At 41.8% G+C, this 18,898-nt stretch overlaps 1 protein-coding gene across 4 annotated transcripts in view; it reads left to right on the forward strand.

The window, feature by feature from the left end:
* The window catches only part of mical2b (microtubule associated monooxygenase, calponin and LIM domain containing 2b), a 75,498-nt gene that overhangs the window by 19,777 nt on the left and 36,823 nt on the right, over positions 1-18,898 (forward strand). For all 4 annotated transcript variants that reach the window (XM_072662928.1, XM_072662925.1, XM_072662926.1 and 1 more), the window contains exons 3-12: positions 5,018-5,225; positions 5,326-5,442; positions 8,506-8,607; positions 11,603-11,758; positions 12,726-12,826; positions 14,241-14,498; positions 15,011-15,126; positions 15,838-15,964; positions 16,109-16,199; positions 17,797-17,944. In XM_072662928.1, coding sequence (XP_072519029.1) covers positions 5,018-5,225; positions 5,326-5,442; positions 8,506-8,607; positions 11,603-11,758; positions 12,726-12,826; positions 14,241-14,498; positions 15,011-15,126; positions 15,838-15,964; positions 16,109-16,199; positions 17,797-17,944 — 1,424 coding nt within the window. The remainder of the gene's footprint in view (positions 1-5,017; positions 5,226-5,325; positions 5,443-8,505; positions 8,608-11,602; positions 11,759-12,725; positions 12,827-14,240; positions 14,499-15,010; positions 15,127-15,837; positions 15,965-16,108; positions 16,200-17,796; positions 17,945-18,898) is intronic.

The raw sequence follows: 18,898 nt of genomic DNA on the forward strand, positions 1-18,898 counted from the left end.
ATTGTATTGTAATGTATGTATTTCTTTCTTTTTTATATCTACAACACATATTTTCATCCACCAAGAACACGTTTTCCTCCTCAGGCATAAAATCACTAATGATCTTTTTTTATTTCTGACGTGGGAGCTATATTCACAGTGAAATGTGACTGGGTGGTAAATCTCATCTTAAAATGGCCGCAGTTTTTCATGTAGTCAAATTCCTGACCTAGTACACATGCCAACAAATTTGCCAAAAAAAGTTCTTTGCATTAATTGTGTTTAAAAAAACAAAAAATAATTATAATAATAATAATTATAAAATAAAAAAAACCTTATCCAGTTTGTGTGACAGAGTGGTTGGTCTGAGCTTGACAAACACTGTCTTGCATGAAAATGTAAAAAGTCATCTTTTTGTGGTTTGCTGCTCCAAAGGCTCAAATGATGTTGTAATTGCATTTATAGCAATAGTACTTTATTCATAGACCAAACAGCTTGTGGTGTTGTGGCGTGACTGGGTGGTAAGGCAAACTTGGAGATGCACACAAAACATACAATGTTACTAAAAAGTCAGGTTTATTCTGAATACATATCTTAGGTAAACATTCTTATCCAGAGCGACTTACAGGGTTACTCGTATTACAGAGTTGGGTCAATGTAATGTTATGAGTCTTGCCCAAGGACTCTTATTGGTGGTCACGGTCACCCAGACTGGGAATCGAAGCCCAGTCTCCCACGTGGTGTGGTAGCTCACTGGCAGGTAGTGGTGTTATCTGTTGTGCCACACCAACCACCATCAATAAACAGGGATGTGCACACAGGGACAATCCTGAAAATAAGAAGTTTGATTTGATAAACATTTGTTTGGTGATATTTTGAATGCAAATGACATGCTTGTCCGTGCAGATATGATGTATAATTATTGTAGGAATCTCATCAACAGTTGAACTAATAGCTTTGGTCTTTTTGTGCTGTGCTCAGTATGAACATCGTTGTTGTAAAATACAGGAAAAGTTGGTTAGATACGAGAGACAGCAGTCAAATGCCAGCTCATTTGCACGTCTTTTGTTAGTCAAATCATTTTGGCCGGATTCAACTGATCTGCATGTGATACTGATGCATATTTCTGCTCTTCTCTTTTTTTGTTTTTGTCCTGTGAGTATAGGAAGTGGACATTGTGGGATCAGTGTGTTCCCTTTTGTCATGGTCACTGAAGTGACAGTCGAACTGGTCAGAGTGTCTGTTATAAGGTTCAGTGGCTTTTGCAGGCTTCATAGTGGGCCTGTGGCTCCTTAAGAGCTTCTTTTTAGCCTCTTGACATACCGGGTCAGTAAAATACATAAACATGGCAAGTGCAAATACATGCTTAAATTTCAGCAAATCTAATAGATTATCAGCTTATCTTTATTTGTATATAAGCAAGTGTGCAGTGTTGTCAGTCGAGAGCTGCATTTACTGACGTTCCAGAATATTCAGATATTTACTGGTTTGCCATGACTGTAGTGATATCTTTAATGAAGATTAAGTTTCTACACTTTTTAAGAGATCATGGAGCATTATTTTGTTGAAACCTAGGTTTATTGCTTTGCACAAGGTCCCACAGGGTTCTATTTTCGGGTCCATGAAACTGTTGTTAATGTTAATTATGTAATTATTAGGCTGAAGAACTGAAGGGTGGGCCTAGGTACAGGGTTTTAGGAGTTAACTTACTGTGACTAAACCCACTGTAACGCTGACCTATAAACAGTGTGTCCATTGCTGTGAATAATGAATGGGTTGTTAATTAGCAGAGCTGACGAAGGTGAGGTGTGTTGGAGCATGTTTTTTTTTTTCCCTAGAATCTGCTTCGGCCCTACATGAACAAGGCCGTAAAACGTCAGCAACTATCTACTCTGTTCATTAATATAAAATATTACTTTAAATCCAGTCCCCAGCTTTGCTCACGCGAGTGTAAATCACCTGAATGTTGACTGTAAACGCTGAGGTTCTGTGGTGTAGTGCTAGCATGACTTCATTGCTCCCCAGGACTTTGATAAGGAGCTGATAGGAGGCCGTAAACTGGGACAACCACAGCTAGGCTGCTAAGAGAGCTACGAGAACATGCTGGAGTTTTATTGGTCTGTAGTAAATACAGCAGTTTAATGTGTTACTATAGCAGTAGGTCAGTGTTGTGAATTGGCTTAAATGGTAGGTTGTTGTTTGCGTATGTACTACAGTTCATGTGCTTTGTCTCTTGTGTCTGGGGACGTGAATGTGTGCATGTTCATGCCTGTCTGTTTATCTGGGAAATGAACATGTTTAACCTTGTTCTCGCAAACAGAACGTAGTTCTTGGTCAATGTAAAGCTCTTAAAGTTCAGCATGGGCTAATCTGTAATCTGCACATTGATTTTCAAAATATTGGCATTTTTTAGGGAATTTCTATTTTAAGCATTTTAATATTGTGTATGTAATCAGACACAGTGGTTTATACACTTGGTTATATCATTGTTTTTCCACATAGTGATCCTTATTTTATTTTATTATTTTTAATCCATTTAAAGCAGCATTTTATGTAGCAAGTGTACCTTTTTAAAACCACAGCTTCAGATTCCTGTTGATGCTCCATTGACTGTAATTAGTGTGGTACTGTACCTGGTACCGTCAATGCCAGCTCTGTTTCGGTATTATTTTAAACTCTGAATGCTCAATTATGAGTCAAAAAGAATCTGTAGATTACCTGATTATTAATATAATCACCTTAACCTCATTTAAAAGGACAATTTCAGCAAATATCCGATCTCAGTCACCCAGATTCTTTTCTTGGCTCTTTTCTCAGTCTCTGAACACCTGGTAGTCCCCCAGGCCTGAGGGAGCTTAGCCTAATCCTTTAGCCTGGCTCTGTGGGTCAGAGGGAGTCTCTGTTAGCTTTTCTGTACTTAAGCGCTCTTCTAAATGCCATCCAGACTGGAAAGAAACAAACATTTGCGGCCTTCAGAGGGGAGGGGTACTTCCTCCAGTGTTGGTGCCCAGGAAACCTGGTCAGACTCTCGCAGGAAGCCCCCACATTATGCCCACACAGAGATACCACAGCATTGCAGTACAGTGACCTCTTGGTTTCTAGTGCGGTCATGCTTTACTGAGATGATGTAGCTTGATGGGGAAGCTGGTTTGAGACACAGAGCTGTGTTACAGAGCATATTTTCGTTATGAGGTTGCAAGGCCGTACATGCTCGAAAAAACAACCTTTTCACTGTGGATCTTGGCTTCTCTTTTGCGTTCTCACTTTCGTTATGGGACTGCGGGAAATCTCCTCTAATCTGTTCAGTTTCCCAGAGAAGGATCATTTTTGATGAGAGGCTGTTGTTAACAGGAAGTAAAATATGTGTGATGTACGGGTTGGTGTGGCTTTTTTACATTACATTACATTCATGGCATTTAGCAGACGCTCTTATCCAGAGCGACTTACAAAGTGCTTTGCTATTTACCCAAGAAAGAAACCTTAGCTAGTTAGAATAGGCTAATAATTCAAAGGATACCTCTAAGCTTAGACATTACTAAACACAATACAATAAGGCGACCATAGAACTATTCGTCCAAGTACTCTCTGAAGAGGTGGGTCTTCAGTCTGCGTTTGAAGACAGCGAGCGACTCAGCCGTTCGGACACCCAGGGGCAGCTCGTTACACCTGGAGTCTGGACGCTTGTCTTCCGTGGATTTTGAGGGATGGCGGGTCGAGCCGAGCCGTACTTGAAGCTGGAAGGGCTCTTGGTGCAGACCGGCTTTTGACCATTGCCATCAAGTACGGAGGGGCTGGTCCAGTCTTGGCTTTGTAGGCCAGCGTCAGGGTTTTGAATCTGATGCAGGAAGCAGCTACAGGAAGCCAGTGGAGAGAGAACGCAGCAGTGGAGTGACATGGCTGAATTTAGGCTTTTTACCTGAAAAGGAAAATCTCATCTCATCTGGTGACACTGGGGTCGCATTTTAATAACCTGTGTGAACAGAATCTGATCCATGTAGATCCAGATACAATATGTCTGTTACAGCCAGGTATAAACAGGCCCAAAGACTAGTGCTACTTTCAGAGTTTAAAAACAGTTCACAAACTAAAATTAGACATGCATTTTTCTTATGTCCATAAATCATTGGCCTACAAGGTCTATCGGGTCTATGATGATGATCTGTTACTTATTACTTATCATTGACGTGATGCTGCTCTGTGCAAAAACCCAGAAACCTGAATGTATATGGACCTAAAATTTGCCAAGTACAGTCCAATCAGCAGTCTTTGCCTTTACACCTTTCTCAACACTTCCTTTTTTGGCTTGGTAGCGACACACCTTGCTAGTCTTCCCAGCCCTTCCCTATCTAATCAAACTCCTCCTAATAAAGCATGATGCAACGTCATTAGGTCACTGTCTCGAACATTGTTCAGTTAAAGCCTTTTATGGACTCAGCAGCTGGTTATTGTGCAGGGTAAACACCACAGATGACAGTACCCATGACTCATGCTTTTATTGTACAAAAACAGTCTGTATGTACTTATGAGATCCCTCTGATCACTTAATCCAGACCACTTCCATGCAGCTGTTAGTGTGTTAGTGTGCATGCAGACATCTCCAACTCATCTGTTCGAACAGGCCGTCAGTCTGCTGGGCCTTGCTTGGCCGCCATGGACCATTTAAAGCTTGCATGCAAGACTTAAATCCTCTTGAGAGTACTTTAGGTGATACTGTGAACTTGTTTGGATTTGCCCAGATTAGAACTACCAGTGAAAAACATGAGGAATTATTTGGCTGCTGCTGCAAAGTGTTGACCAAGATCAGTTCAAAGGTGAATGAACTCCTTCTTCAGAGTGTTGGAGTGTGTGTATAAACACACAAATGTGGACCTTACGCTAACCCGGCGTATCCTTCTAAGGTGGTCTACGCATAACTGAACTGATCAAGTTCATAGTCTTCTTTTTCTTTTGTATCTGGGGAAAGTCTCCAGTGAGCAATAACCAGTGTTGTCCCAATGTTTATGGCTCTGCTTACCTTCCTCAATCCATCTGTCTTCAGTGTCTGATCATTGGTGGAGGTCCTTGTGGATTGCGTACAGCCATAGAGCTAGCCCTGCTTGGAGCCAAGGTTGTGGTGATCGAGAAGAGAGACACCTTCTCCAGGAATAATGTTCTCCACCTTTGGCCTTTTACCATTCAAGACCTCCGGAACCTTGGAGCGAAGAAGTTCTATGGGAAGTTCTGTGCTGGAGCCATAGACCATATCAGTAAGTGTCGATCATCCAGTGTCTTCATACACGTAAAGCTCTTAATACTTTACTGTTTTGTTGTGGTGTTATGATGTTCTTGTTCTTCTGTGGTTTTCAGGTATTCGTCAGCTGCAGCTGATCCTGCTGAAGGTGAGTCTGATTTTGGGGGTGGAGGTGCACGTCAATGTCGAGTTCCTCAATCTCCTGGAGCCACCTGAAGAACAGGGAAATGATGGTGAGGAGATCACAAGCGTTTGCTTAACATCTGCTTCCCATCCAGTTTCGCCATCCAGTAGCAGGATTGTACATTTTAATGGGTCCAACCCTAAGGCCTTCAAGAGTGCAGTGCCATGGGATCATGCTCTTATGTTCTTATTTACCCTTGCTGCATGATAAATACTGAACCTTCTGTTGCTCTTTAAGTTGCTATTTTACTATCAATTAAAAACAACCTGCTTAGGAAAAGTTAGGTCTGTTCAAATCAAGTCAAAGTTATTTGTATGGTGCTTTTTACAACTGATTACGCAAAGCAGCTTTGCAGAAATTCTGAAATAAAAAAAAAAGAGGAAGCTAAAGACCACAGTGGTAAGAGAAACTCCCTCAAAGCTAGGGGAAGAGACCTTGGGAAGAACCAAGACCAAGGGTGATCCTCCTCCTCTGGTCAAAACCACAAATAAATGACACTGACTGTAGAATGTGTGGAGAGTGAAGTACCTCAGTGTCCACATTAACAAACATCAACCATGGTCTCCTAACACCTCATACTCAAAGAATGCACCACAAAGGCTGTACTACTTGAAGCTGAAAATGGTCTACTTCCACAAAAGCTTCTACTGCAGCACCATTGAGGGCATCCTCTCCCAATTGTGTGGTATTCCAGCTGTACGGTCTCAGAGAAAGGATCTGCATTGTGTGGTCAGGACAGCAGAACAGATCATTGGGACAGCTCATGGGAGATTGTTCATTAAGGTTCATAATAATAATAGACACAATTAGATTAATAGTTATGTAAACTTCACTGTGGTCTGTAGTGGAGGGTGGGCAGCTGGTCTGAGGCAGGTAGCAGGAGACTCTGACTGTCAATCTTCCATCAGCGTTGGGCCGGACAGTTGGGCCACCATTAACTCTGAATAGATCCATTTGCTCTTGTATTCTTCAGACGTCACTATTCCAGCTTCTCATGTTTAAACCATAGATGTGATCCATCTCTGCGTTCATGGACTCAAGGTTTTTCTAGCACCACAGCACCCTATGTTCACTGAAAAGTGCAAAGCTGCCGGTGGAGTGCAGGCTTGGAGCAAATACCTGTTGACCCTGCAACCTTTTGAAGGATCAAGCAGAGTAATCTCTGTGCATTGCTCACTTAAGAAGGCTTGGACTTGCTCTTGGACTTGTCACCATGCGGACATTTCACAGAGAGGCTGCTGGAAATGGGGACGCTTCTGAGAAACGAACCATCATGACATCCTGCTTGGTTTGTTCACGGTCCAGGGTGGGGAATAAAGTTAGCTCTGGAACGGTATGAGAGACATTTAGTTTAGTTGGAAATCTTTACTTTAGAGAACACACACATGCGGACTGTGTGGTTTGAGAACGACGGACAGGTCAGTTTGGACTTTTATTAAATGCTTGTGTAAGGCACCCGCATCCAGGTCTGTGGCCTTCAGTTTGCTTTGTTTTAATAGTAACAGCAATACAAGACATGGAAAGTTCAAACACTGAACTCTGTGAAATCCCAGCGGATCCACACAACTACAAGATGCAGGATTTGTCCAAGAAAGTGCACACTTCATGGGCACCTAAAGCTTGTTGATCCGTGATCATGATCCATGGAGGTCCCACCTCCTACCTTACAGGACTTAAAGGCTCTGCTGCTAACTTCTTGGTGCCAGATACCACAGGATGCCTTCAGAGGTCTTGTGGAGGCCATGCCTTGAATGCTCATAACATGTAGTAGTCCCTGCAAAAGGGGGGGGGGTGTCTACTCAGTATTAGGCAGATGGTGCTATTTTATGGCTGATGGGTGTATATTGGCTGGTAGGATCTGATTCCTAAAGGTAACGGAGGGAAGAGTTGGACCTTACCTTTTAATGATGTGCGATGTGGGGTGGGAGGGGGATGGTCACAAGTGACTTAATTGTATTTTTATATTTAAACAAATGAGTGCATGTTTTTTTTTTTTTTTTTTTGAGCATTATAATAATAATCGATTATAGTTGATTATAATTTTTTTTTCCCAAATTCAGTTAAAGCTCATCATGTGTTTTTAAAGTTGTGCATGCTTGTGCCCCAACCCTCCCAGAGTGTAATACTATAGAAGCTCCATGTAATCGTGGTCTTGCATTCTTGCATACACCCGCTGCATGGGGAACCATGATACTGAGAAGGTTTCCATTGCTCTTGCGCGTCATTGCCACTCACCGCTTGCACATTGTACCAATGATAAGCTTTCAGCTCGGCTCTATATATAGAGCGTGGGCCGTCAGGGTCCATACGGCACCTCTCTAGCTATGCAGCTCCAGCGAACAACGAAAGCCTGCCCAGCTTCTGTCCCATTACAAAGGTGATGTACGCTGGCGGAATACTGAGCCTGCATTTTCCAGTAAGCTGATGCTCCTGTGTTGTTGACCACCATGCTGAATGTTCCCTGATTGCTTTCCATGCGGTCCTGTACTTCTTCCGTGCCATGTATGTTGCACATAAAATCTTTTTTTAGATTACTTATTTTAATTATTTTATAAATTATCAATTTTGTTTAATCAGTATTTTACTTGATACTTTTTTGTTTTTCACAAAAAATAACTGTTTTCTGAACAAAGACTAGACCTTTAGCTTTACTCCCAGTTTGGTACTCCATATTAACTCATCTGTTCGTAATTCCACCACTCTTGGAGGTTAAGAACTTAATACATGTCTCCTCTCATATGTGAGAAGATGGCTACCACCTCTTTTCAGCCTATTGCAGATGCGTCATTGTCTAGCACGCCAACACACTCTGAGGAAAGTTGTGGTTCCCCAGCTCCATCGCACCAGCTGTGATGCACCAGAGTGATGAGGCATGGCTCAAGAGTCGAACTCGTGACCCCCAGGGCCAAAGTGGTAGCACACAAGACTGCTGAGCCACTTTTCTTTTTCTTTCTTTGTTGGAGTTGATGGCTGTGCCCTTATTTGACCCTCACCCTCATAGATAATAGTTGATAATTTAGCATCATGATCATAATGGAGTTGCGAACACATTTAAGTGTTTGGTGTTTAATCGGTTTAGCTGAACGTGTATCCATTTCAACATATCTTGCAGGGATTGGATGGAGGGCAGAAATACGTCCTGATGGTCACCCCATCTCCGACTACAATTTTGATGTTCTAATCGGAGCAGATGGACGGAGAAGCACTCTAGATGGTGAGCTACACTTTTTCAGGAAGACCAGATAAGATCACTATGAGCTTGTTTTAAATAGCTAGTTTTAAAGTTGATTCTGGATAAATAAAAAGGTTTCTTCTGTCTATAGTTGTGATCTAACAGCGCTATTGCAGGCTCGGTATAATTAGGTACAGCCACTTTAAGAGAAGCACTGTATCCTCCTAGGGGAGCATGAGGGAAAAAGTTTAGTTAAGCCATGAGGTTTAGGAACACTAACGGTTTATTTGTCAGCTGTAATTATGAATAATGTGGAATTAAACCTTGGTTTCTCTTTTAAAATGCTTGACTGAATGACTTGGCATGAATAGACCATTGCTGCACCTCAGCCTCTATGAGTATTATGATTATTATTATTAATAAACCCACAGTTGTGCTTCCTAACTCTATCCTAATGAATTCTGAATTGGTACACCAAGCCATTGTGCGGTTAGTGAAATAATCTGTGACTGATGTTTCTGGGCAATAACAGCCTACAGATAACAAACTACACTTTAGAGCTTTTTTTTTATAAAAGCCATAAGACTCCTCACGATGTGTCACATTGTGCTGCTTACATCATGATCCGAGTGGTTTACTGCTTCAGTTGACCGTTGCACAGAAGCTGATCAGTGAAAGGTCATTATAATTCTCTCCACCCCTTAAGTATAATAGTGAAGATGAACCTAGAAGGAAAAGGCATTGCTCACTCCATTCTTTATCTTATCACTGTGCAGGCGCCTGGACTTCTGCAAATGTGGTCAGTTGTTTTGGTCATTGCCTCTCTAGGTCAGATCTTGAACCGTGCACAGAATGCAGTAATGTAGCTGTAATGCAGAACCTCACCCTGTAACCTTATCCCTGTGTGTTGAGAAATGCAGGAAACGGTCCTAGTAAAATGAACTGGTCCCAGCTGCACATACTGAAGATTTATTTTAGGATGTTCCCAAATAAACTAAAGCCTCCCATTCCAAATGTGTATTTCCTTCTGAAACTAGAAATGGATCTTTTTCCTGTCTGAGGAGTATTCTAGACTAATTACAGAGTGTTCCAGAAACTGCAAACATGAGACTGTATGTATACATCAGCGTTGTAGGATTTCCAGGCTGGTTCTCAATTATGGAGACCCTTACCCCTTCACTACTAAAAATAAAGATGCTTTAAGTGGTACTATAGGAGAACTGCTTTTGGTTTCATGAACGTTGAATGTTGAAAAGGTCATTTTAAACCAGGTTCTTCATACATACACACGTACATATCCATTACAAACATCTCCATTACAAATATGGAACCTAAAGTGGTTCCTCAATGACCTTGCTTAAAAAAACCAACTTATTTTAAGTGTCCCATTGTGTCAAATTAATCGGCTCCGGAAAAGTCAACAAAGGCAGATGGCAGCAGATGAACGGAGAATAGAAACAGGTCATTCCTCTTATAGCAAAAACTCATAGTTTAGGAATAGCTTCTTTTTTATTATAGTCATTTTAGACCGCAGATTAGTCCATTTGTCATGAATTATTTGCATAATGGAAAGAACAGCTGATATTTTTAATTGGTTAAAAAGTACTGTGTGGTTAGTCTGGTGCATCGGATAACTTCACTACCCACTATTAAATTACTGCACCATGTGGAAAGCCGGGGTTCGATTTCTGGTCTGGGTGAGGATGCTGTGCTACACCAATGTAGAGTCCTTGGGCAAGACTCCCAGCATTGGCCCGCCTCTGTAATACACGTATTCTTGGACGTTGCTCTGCATAAATGCCAAAAAAATGTCATGTATTAAATACAAAATATACAAAGACGAGTGCATTTCACTCTGGACATCCAGACATTTGTTTATCATTCAAATTGTGTCCTGATGACTAAAACTGAGCAGGTTTACAGGAATCACTTATCACAAGATGGCCCACCTTTGCATCACAGTACCTGTTTTTCATTTTTTGGGGGCTTTTTTTTTCTCTCTCTCCACCCTGCAAGACAGGATGACCTAATGTCTTATGGTCATCCAAATGATCTGTCCCACATTTGACTGTCAAACCCCCACTCATCTCTTTGTCTGTGGTAGGAAGCGTGTCTGCCAGCCCTGTTCCTGCCTGCGTGATGCTCCTTTCAGTCTGTCCCGTGCTTCCTGTTGCCACAGATATGCTTGGGCCACTTTCACTCCCGTTCCTCTAATTGTTCCTGAGCCTTTTGTCTGAATGAGGGCTGTTATAATGCTTTAGAACCGGTCCTGCTGTTTCCTTAATTATTATATTTTTCGATATTTTTGGTTTCAGTTTTTATTCTTTTTACTTTGGGAATTATTCCCAAATTTGACCATAACATTACAGTTGTATTAATGATAATAGTTTAATGTAATTGTGTGATTATTTAAAGTTTTAGTATTTTATAAGCTGGACTAAAACAGGTGAATATTCCAGCATGGCTGGCTGTAGTGCAGTAAATTGAACTTATGACCTTTACCTTCCATGCTGGCTAATGGATATCTCCACTTTAAAGCCTTGTGCTCAGAGGAGCAGTCGTGTAAATGAGGGACAGGGTTGGCATTGCCTGCTGGGTGCGCAGTCGTGTCCATTAAAGGACATGAAAAACGGTTCTCATTTACTCCAGTCTGATTACTGAGTAAACTTAGTTAATTAGTCTGGGTGTCGCACTCTGCACTTCGGACATGTGCTTGAAATGTCAGCCTTACTAATCTTATAAAACCATAACTGCTGTTATTAGACAAGCGGTTTGCATTATTAGATAATCTTAGTTACTAGATAAGCTTAGTTTTACCTTTTACTTTACAACTATATACATTTACATAAAGGGTTAAAATGAAGAGATGGTTGAGAAAGCAATAAAGTTATGCAAGTTGGTGTTTTTGTAAATATTGAAGACGTTTCAGAAATGTCGCTTCAGATTGTTGAACTGTGTCCCATAAGTTACTTAAAACAAAAAAAACAGCTTTTGACACAACCTTATATCAAATAAGTTTGTTTTGTTTGTTTTATAGGTTTTAAGAGGAAGGAGTTCCGCGGTAAGCTGGCCATCGCCATTACGGCCAACTTTGTGAACCGCAACACAACAGCAGAGGCAAAAGTAGAAGAGATCAGTGGAGTGGCCTTCATTTTCAACCAGAAATTCTTCCTAGAGCTGAAGGAGGAGACTGGTGAGCTCCCAATTTGCTTTTCTCTCTCTCTCTCTCTCTCTCTCTCTCTGTCTGTGTCTCTCTGTCTGTGTCTCTCTGTCTCTCTCTCTCTGTCTGTCTCTCTGTCTCTCTCTCTCTGTCTACCAGGTTGTGCTCTTACCTTACATATACGTATGTGTTTGGCTGGGGCTCAGTGCTTTCCGCTCCTGCTCAGACTTTGGATCCAACCTTAATCCACCCCACCTGATCCAAATCGTTGGTGCCTTAGATTTAGGTTGGAGTTGAAAACTGCAGGACGGCAGCTTTTTAGAACAAGGGGTGTTTTGAGCAGTCCTCTCATTTTTTACACAAGTTCAGTAATTGCTTTTGTCACAGAATGCAATCAAATCCTTACAGCAATGCTGTGAGAATCTAGTAAAAAGCCTTCCCTGTTGGTAGAGACAGTTACTCTAACAAAATCAGGATAAACTTTGTCCCTTGATTTTGAAGGAAACCAGAAATGAGCAGAAATGAGCAGATGTTCCAATACTTTTGTCCATATATCTGTAACAGTACTGTTAATTTGGCTCTCTGAATAGGCACTTTTTCTCTTTGGTGTGAAGTGTTTACATGTATTAAGCTAAACCTGGAAGTCAAACGAGGCAACACCTTGTTAATAACCCGGACTTGCAGGAAAGAGCTTGTTATTGTAGCGCTGACACACGGGTAGTAATTAGATGGGAAATTTTCCAGTACTAAAGTGGGGAGTGTGAGTCAAGATCACTGTATTCTCACCGCAAGATTATGACTGTAAATTGTGTAAACACAGGGTATACATACACAACCACTACAGCATCAAAGTTAATAAGACCGCTGGGGTGTGTATGTATTCATGTTGCCAATTCTCATTAGATTATTAACAAAACCGGTCGTATGTGATTCATTTAAACCCTGTCATTAAGCCATCGCCACAGATGTACTCAGGGTTTCCTTCTGTTTTTTTATACAGGGGTTGACTTGGAGAACATTGTGTATTATAAGGACAACACACACTACTTTGTGATGACTGCAAAGAAACAGAGTTTGTTGGACAAAGGTGTTATCATTCACGTAAGTGAGGTGTGAATGTGGAGGCATCCAGCATCCCACTAAACATTTCTTTTCTTGGTGCCGGTTCAACTGTCTGTCTGTGTACAGGGAATAATAGCAGCCATGGCCACATTCTGTTTGAATCCCTTGAGCGGCATCACTCGCTGCACTTGTGTGGGTAAAATTGGCCACGAGTTTCTCTCCAGTCTGCAGGGTGGTGGTGTGCTCTCGGAGCAGATTAGAGAGACGTGACGAGAGAGTTTTATTCTTAAATGGACCCTGTTGGGAAGTCCGTCGTTACTCCAGAGCTCAAGCAAACGCTCTCAGCTGTCTCATGCGTGCACTGTTCCCAGAATGGGTGAAGCTCTGGAGATTTCGAGGGCCTACAGAACCACGTGCTCTCACTGAATGAAGGTTTAGAGGGCTACAGAGTGGTTTGTTTGTATCAGCCGGTGTGTCAGTTGTTGTAACATAGGAAAAAGATCTACTTGTAAACAGGTACAGCCATTTAAAGTGGGTAAATGAGCCAAATACCTGGATTAAATGGACAACTGACCATCACACACACGTTTAACATCCTTCATTCTTCTGCAGAGGCCTGGCTGGCAATCCATGCTCCACACGAACTTGGTCAGTGGACCTTGGTCTGTGGGTTATCATGACTGAGCTGTTGCTCTAAGAAGCTAGCATTTTACAATAGCTTTAAAACCGTAGCTTTAAAACTGTAGCTTTAAAACAGCAGTTACAGTTGACCAGAGCAGCTCTTGCAGGGCGGAAATTTCATAAACGTCAGGTCACTGAGCTCTTCAGTAAGACCCGTTCTGTTGCCAGTGTCCTCACAGCAATGCTTGAGAATCTAGTAAAAAAGCCTAGTAGAGGCAGTTACTCCAACAAATTCTGGAAAAACTCTCTTGAGGTTAAATGAGCAGGTGTCCCAATACTTTTGTCTATATAACATGAATGTCTTGTCATTCTTCTGTAACAGTTCTTTAAGTGTGTGTCTCTGAATAGGCACTTTTTCTCTTTGGTAACAGAACAGGTCTTACAGAAGAGCTCAGTGACTTGACACCAGTGGTTGTGCATAGAGACTGTGTATGGCCATGGGCTTGACTTTATACACCAGTTAGCAAGGAGTGTGACTGGATCGCCTAAAATCAATAATTGGGAAGGGTAGCCACACACTTTTGGTCATATAGGGAGTTGCTTCCTATCTATGCGTATTTAGAAAGACTCCCAACTGACAACAGAAACAGTTTAAGCTCAATTAACTGCAAATAATTCATAGTTCAGATAATTGTGTAATTATTGACCAGTCAAAAATGTGTTGCCATTTTAAATGCAAATTAATTTCCAATTTTAATTAATTAATTTGATTTTTCTTTTTTACCCATTCCCCTCTCCCTCTCTCCCCCTCTCTCTCACCCCCCCTCAACAGGACTATATAGAGACAGAGCGACTCCTACACAGTGACAATGTGAACCAGGAGGCTTTACTCTCGTATGCTCGAGAAGCCGCAGACTTTGGCACTAATTATCAACTGCCATCACTGGACTATGCCATCAATCACTATGGGCAGCCTGACGTGGCCATGTTTGACTTCACATGCATGTATGCCTCGGAGAATGCGGCACTGGTCAGAGAGAAGAACGGCCATCAGCTACTGGTGGCTCTGGTTGGAGACAGCCTGCTGGAGGTGGGCAGAGACGCTGCTGTATTATTTGCTGGAGATGTATAGCTGACCAGTTTTTACTGTAGATCTACAATCTTGGTTTAGATGTCCATTCTGTTTATATTTGAAATGTAAATATATACAGGGAGTTTATCATCTTGCTTCCTCTCACTTAATCACATGCTTTTTGCCATGTTTAAACACCATTTGAGTGCATTTGAGTATCACTGGTTAGTACACTGGTTACAGAGGCAGAAGCAACACTGTGTGCTTTAGTATGCTGTCAGTTTATAACTGGGTCCAAAACATGCTGCTTCATGTTCATCATCAGAGAGTCTGAGCAGGAAACGATTAAATTCCTTGGCTTGTCAGATGACGGTGTCCGTTTGATCTGTGGTCCCCGCATGGAGCGAACACAGAATCCTAATATTCACTCTGGCTTCAAATGTGGTTGTTCAATTTCACATGTGAGAGATTTGGCTATTAACCGTGAAGCCCTGTTAAACTGTTAAAATACTGTGTTTTCTGTTTCTTAGCCCTTTTGGCCAATGGGAACAGGATGTGCTCGAGGCTTCCTGGCTGCGTTTGACACTGTGTGGATGGTGCAGGGTTGGGCTCAAGGCAAAGCCCCTTTGGAGATCCTGTCTGAGAGGTCAGAGTTACCTCCTAACTGATGATTGCTGTGAAAAGTTTCTTATTTTTACAGCATTAGATGTTTCTAACCTCTCCCACAGAAGTTAGACCTGAAGGAAATGATCAGCTTTGGTGCTTGTTTGCTTGAAAATCCGAAGGACGACAGTAATATGACCCTTAACCCTCTCGATTCATGAGCAATTTCTCTGACAAGTGGAAAACATCCATATTAGGATGTGTTTATACTTCAGTTGTAGTTCAGTTGCAATCAAACCAAAAGGAGGGAATAGAGGGGATGCATGATGCACATATGACAGAAGGCTGCATTCAGAGGTCTGCACAAGACTGGTCCTGCATGATCCATGCACTAGTGGGGGAAACATATCTAGCCACTGGATCCTTAAATCCAAGTATTAATCTCGCTATTAAACCATTCAAACATTCATTTAAAGCTGTAAAATTTAACGTTACATGGCTGCATGGCACCTGCATCAACGAATGCACTTCTTATGGTGGCTAGTGTGGTAGTGTGGGATTTGGGACACAGCCCAGCTAAACTAAAGCCTCAGTCAGATAAAGTAAAAGCACTGGATTGTGGGCAGGTCTGCATGGAAACTCACCCCTCCACAGCTCTAGCTGCGGGAAAGCCTAGAACACAACACCTTGAACCAATTCTGACCAGTATGAACACTTAATCATAATGTGCAGTAACCAAACTCTCTTGCTATAGGGAGAGTATCTACAGATTGCTACCTCAGACCACCGCAGAAAACATCACAAAGAACTTTGAGCAGTACACCATAGACCCAGCAACCCGCTACCCCAACCTCAACTCCAGCTGTGTCCGACCACACCAGGTGAGGTCACTAACTATTAGATCTAATAGGACGGTTTTACACACATTTTCTTTGCCTTCTGGCTCATCTCCAGGTAAACATTCAGAATGCAAAAGAGAAATGATCACACCTGACTGTTTTAATGAGTAAATCTCTCTCTGTAAGGTTCGTCATCTGTATATTAATGGAGAGCAGAACTCCTGTACACTGGAACGTGGTGGACCCACACGCAGATCTGTCAATATCTCCAGAAGAGGTGAGCTGAAGTCCCTTTATGTACGTTTATGGCAAAGCACCTAAATGAAAATGATGAAGGTAGTGTTTGAGGAAAGAATGATCAGTGGAGTCCCACTTGTATACCACTACGCTTTTGGGCTGTTGAGAAGGCCCATAATCCTCTCTGCATATCCCACCTTAGAAATGTCAGGGGCAGAGCACAGAAATTGCACTGTACTGTACAGGTATGAATGACTATGGCAAAATATTAATGTACTGAACAAAGTGATAGTTATGTAGCTTGTCCTTTTCTGCTTCTTATTTGATAATGGGGTGCTGTTCATCAACTTCATATTGCAATATTAACTAATTCTAAATATAGTCTAAATATAAAATGTAATTGCATGATTAACCACAAATTGGAAGAATTGCTTTTGACTATACCGCAGGAATGGTCTGTCGCATATTACCTGGACTAACGCTACAAATACTGCCAGCTTTAGTTTTGTCAAACGAGCTGTCTGACTTCCCATTTCACAGGAAAAGGTGTATCTTTCTTTTCTAGAATCACAAAATGGAAACTGTTCTTTATTTAGTGTCAATACCTAATTCCTCAAAACAGCAGTTTGTTGTTTGGCATCAGATTCATAAACGAGTTTAATGTGAAAAGAATGAATAATTCACTGATTCAGGGGCTTTTTTTCACCATTCACATCATTCAAACATGAAGAGTGACCTCTAATCCAATGTGATTCAGTTTCACTTTAAAAGTATTTATCTAGCACTTTTCACAACAGCAGAGCTCTGGGCCCAAGCCCCCTTTAAGCAAACCAAAGGGGAGCATGGCAAGGTAAACTCCCTCAGTTTGGAGGAACCTATACTCAAAAGGGGAACCTGTCCTCCTCTGATCGACACCAGATAGCTCAAGAAATAACAGGAATAAAAGGAGTTTATGATGGACTGCAGACTGTAACATTTGTGAGCATAATCTGTACAGCATAGTATAGCACTGTAGCCCACACAGCACATGCAGTAGGTGATTAGCTGTTCAGATGAGCAGTTGTATGTTCTCAGTCAGAGGACATTAATCCTGTCTATTGGCATTAGTAACTGTCCCCCAAACACTCAGACGATCTCTTTCCAAATTACTCACATGCCCCCCCCCCCCTTTAATTAATAACTATCTGAAGCGATGGAGGAGCAGGCTATTTTATCTCTGATACCTGATCTTTACCTGAGCCTAATTCATGTGTGTGGCAGTGTGCCTGACCTGGAAACAGCAGAAAATAAACAATGGCTTATCAGACTTCCACACCCTCGGCTCACTCATGGGGCCTGTATTATGATGCAGGGCTATACATTTTCATCTAAAGTGCATAGCGTCTGTTTGACCATGATCTTATCACTGGCCCTCATCTGATCTTAAGGAGCACTCGCAGGTGGTGTTGTCCACAATAGCTTGGTGAGAGGCACGAAACTGTTAAACCTGAATGTGGGGATTGATTGGTTGATTGGTTGATTTTAATTTATTATGCAAATTCATGTTTACAAGGCTAATTGCATTTGTAGTGCTATTCTGTTTCCATCACTGTTGTCTTTGCTGATTGGAGGAGCTTCTCTTTGTTGTGGTGTCTCAGAGTCTGAGGTGCGGCCGAGCCGGTTGCTGCTGTGGTGTCAGAAGCAGACGCAGGGATACCGAGGGGTGGACGTCACTGACCTCACCACATCGTGGAGGAGTGGCCTGGCCCTGTGTGCCCTCATTCACCGTCAACGCCCTGACCTCATGTGAGAGTCAAATGCACTTGTACATACATACAGGACACAGGATTACACTGTCTTAACACTGTACAACAATAAGTGTGTTCCTGTGATATTATAATAAAAATGAACTCTAGTCATTAGTGAGAAAGTAAGCCTTTATTATACTACACAACTGTTTGATGCTTTGCAGCAGATTACAAGGCTGGGTTTCTCACACTTCCCACTTTAAAAAAAAATAAAATAATAATTGTGTCAATTAAAAACAAAACCCATTGCATACTAAATAATTGATCACCTGTGCCCTTCACACACTACTCGATTCTCTCTCCAACTGATGAAGACAATCTGTAGACTAGAGCCAACCAGCACGAACTCAGACCAGACCAGACTGCAAATCTGGGTTAAAATCTTAGAACTTGGAGTTTATGGAACTGGAGCTGTTACACTTAAGCACAATAATGTCTAATGTTGGTTTCTAAGGTTATGCTTACTGCCCAGACACATAGCTTTACATATTATATAGATGTTGTCTTGTAAAGCATTGTTTCAGTCCTACTCCATTGGCAATAATCCTCGAGAGAGACTAGACAAGCTGTGTATGTTTGCATTTTCACATCTATGTCAGTAATGGGTGCAACTTAAAGTAGCTGAATGCATTCATTAGAAGGAGTGCCCACACACATTTGGACAAATAGCATACCTCTGGGTCGTCCTCTATAGCTCCACCCGTCCCCCGACTTCACATTCCTGCAGCTCAAAAGGTCCCCCACTGAGCAGCTGCCTCCTCCTCCCTCTCTAATTCCACACTGACTGATTATGAATGCCAGGTCCAAAGTTTTAAACACCAAATGTACACAAGCAATTAGACAAGCTGTGGCTTCTGTCTCAGGAATGGTCCCATATTGACGCATTGAGCCTCATTGGGCTAATGTGTGCTTGGACTCTGAGAATCGCTGCTTGTGGCTATATGATTGTTAA

This window comes from Salminus brasiliensis, chromosome 19, assembly GCF_030463535.1.
Source record: "Salminus brasiliensis chromosome 19, fSalBra1.hap2, whole genome shotgun sequence".
In the NCBI taxonomy this organism is placed as follows: Eukaryota; Metazoa; Chordata; class Actinopteri; order Characiformes; family Bryconidae; genus Salminus; species Salminus brasiliensis.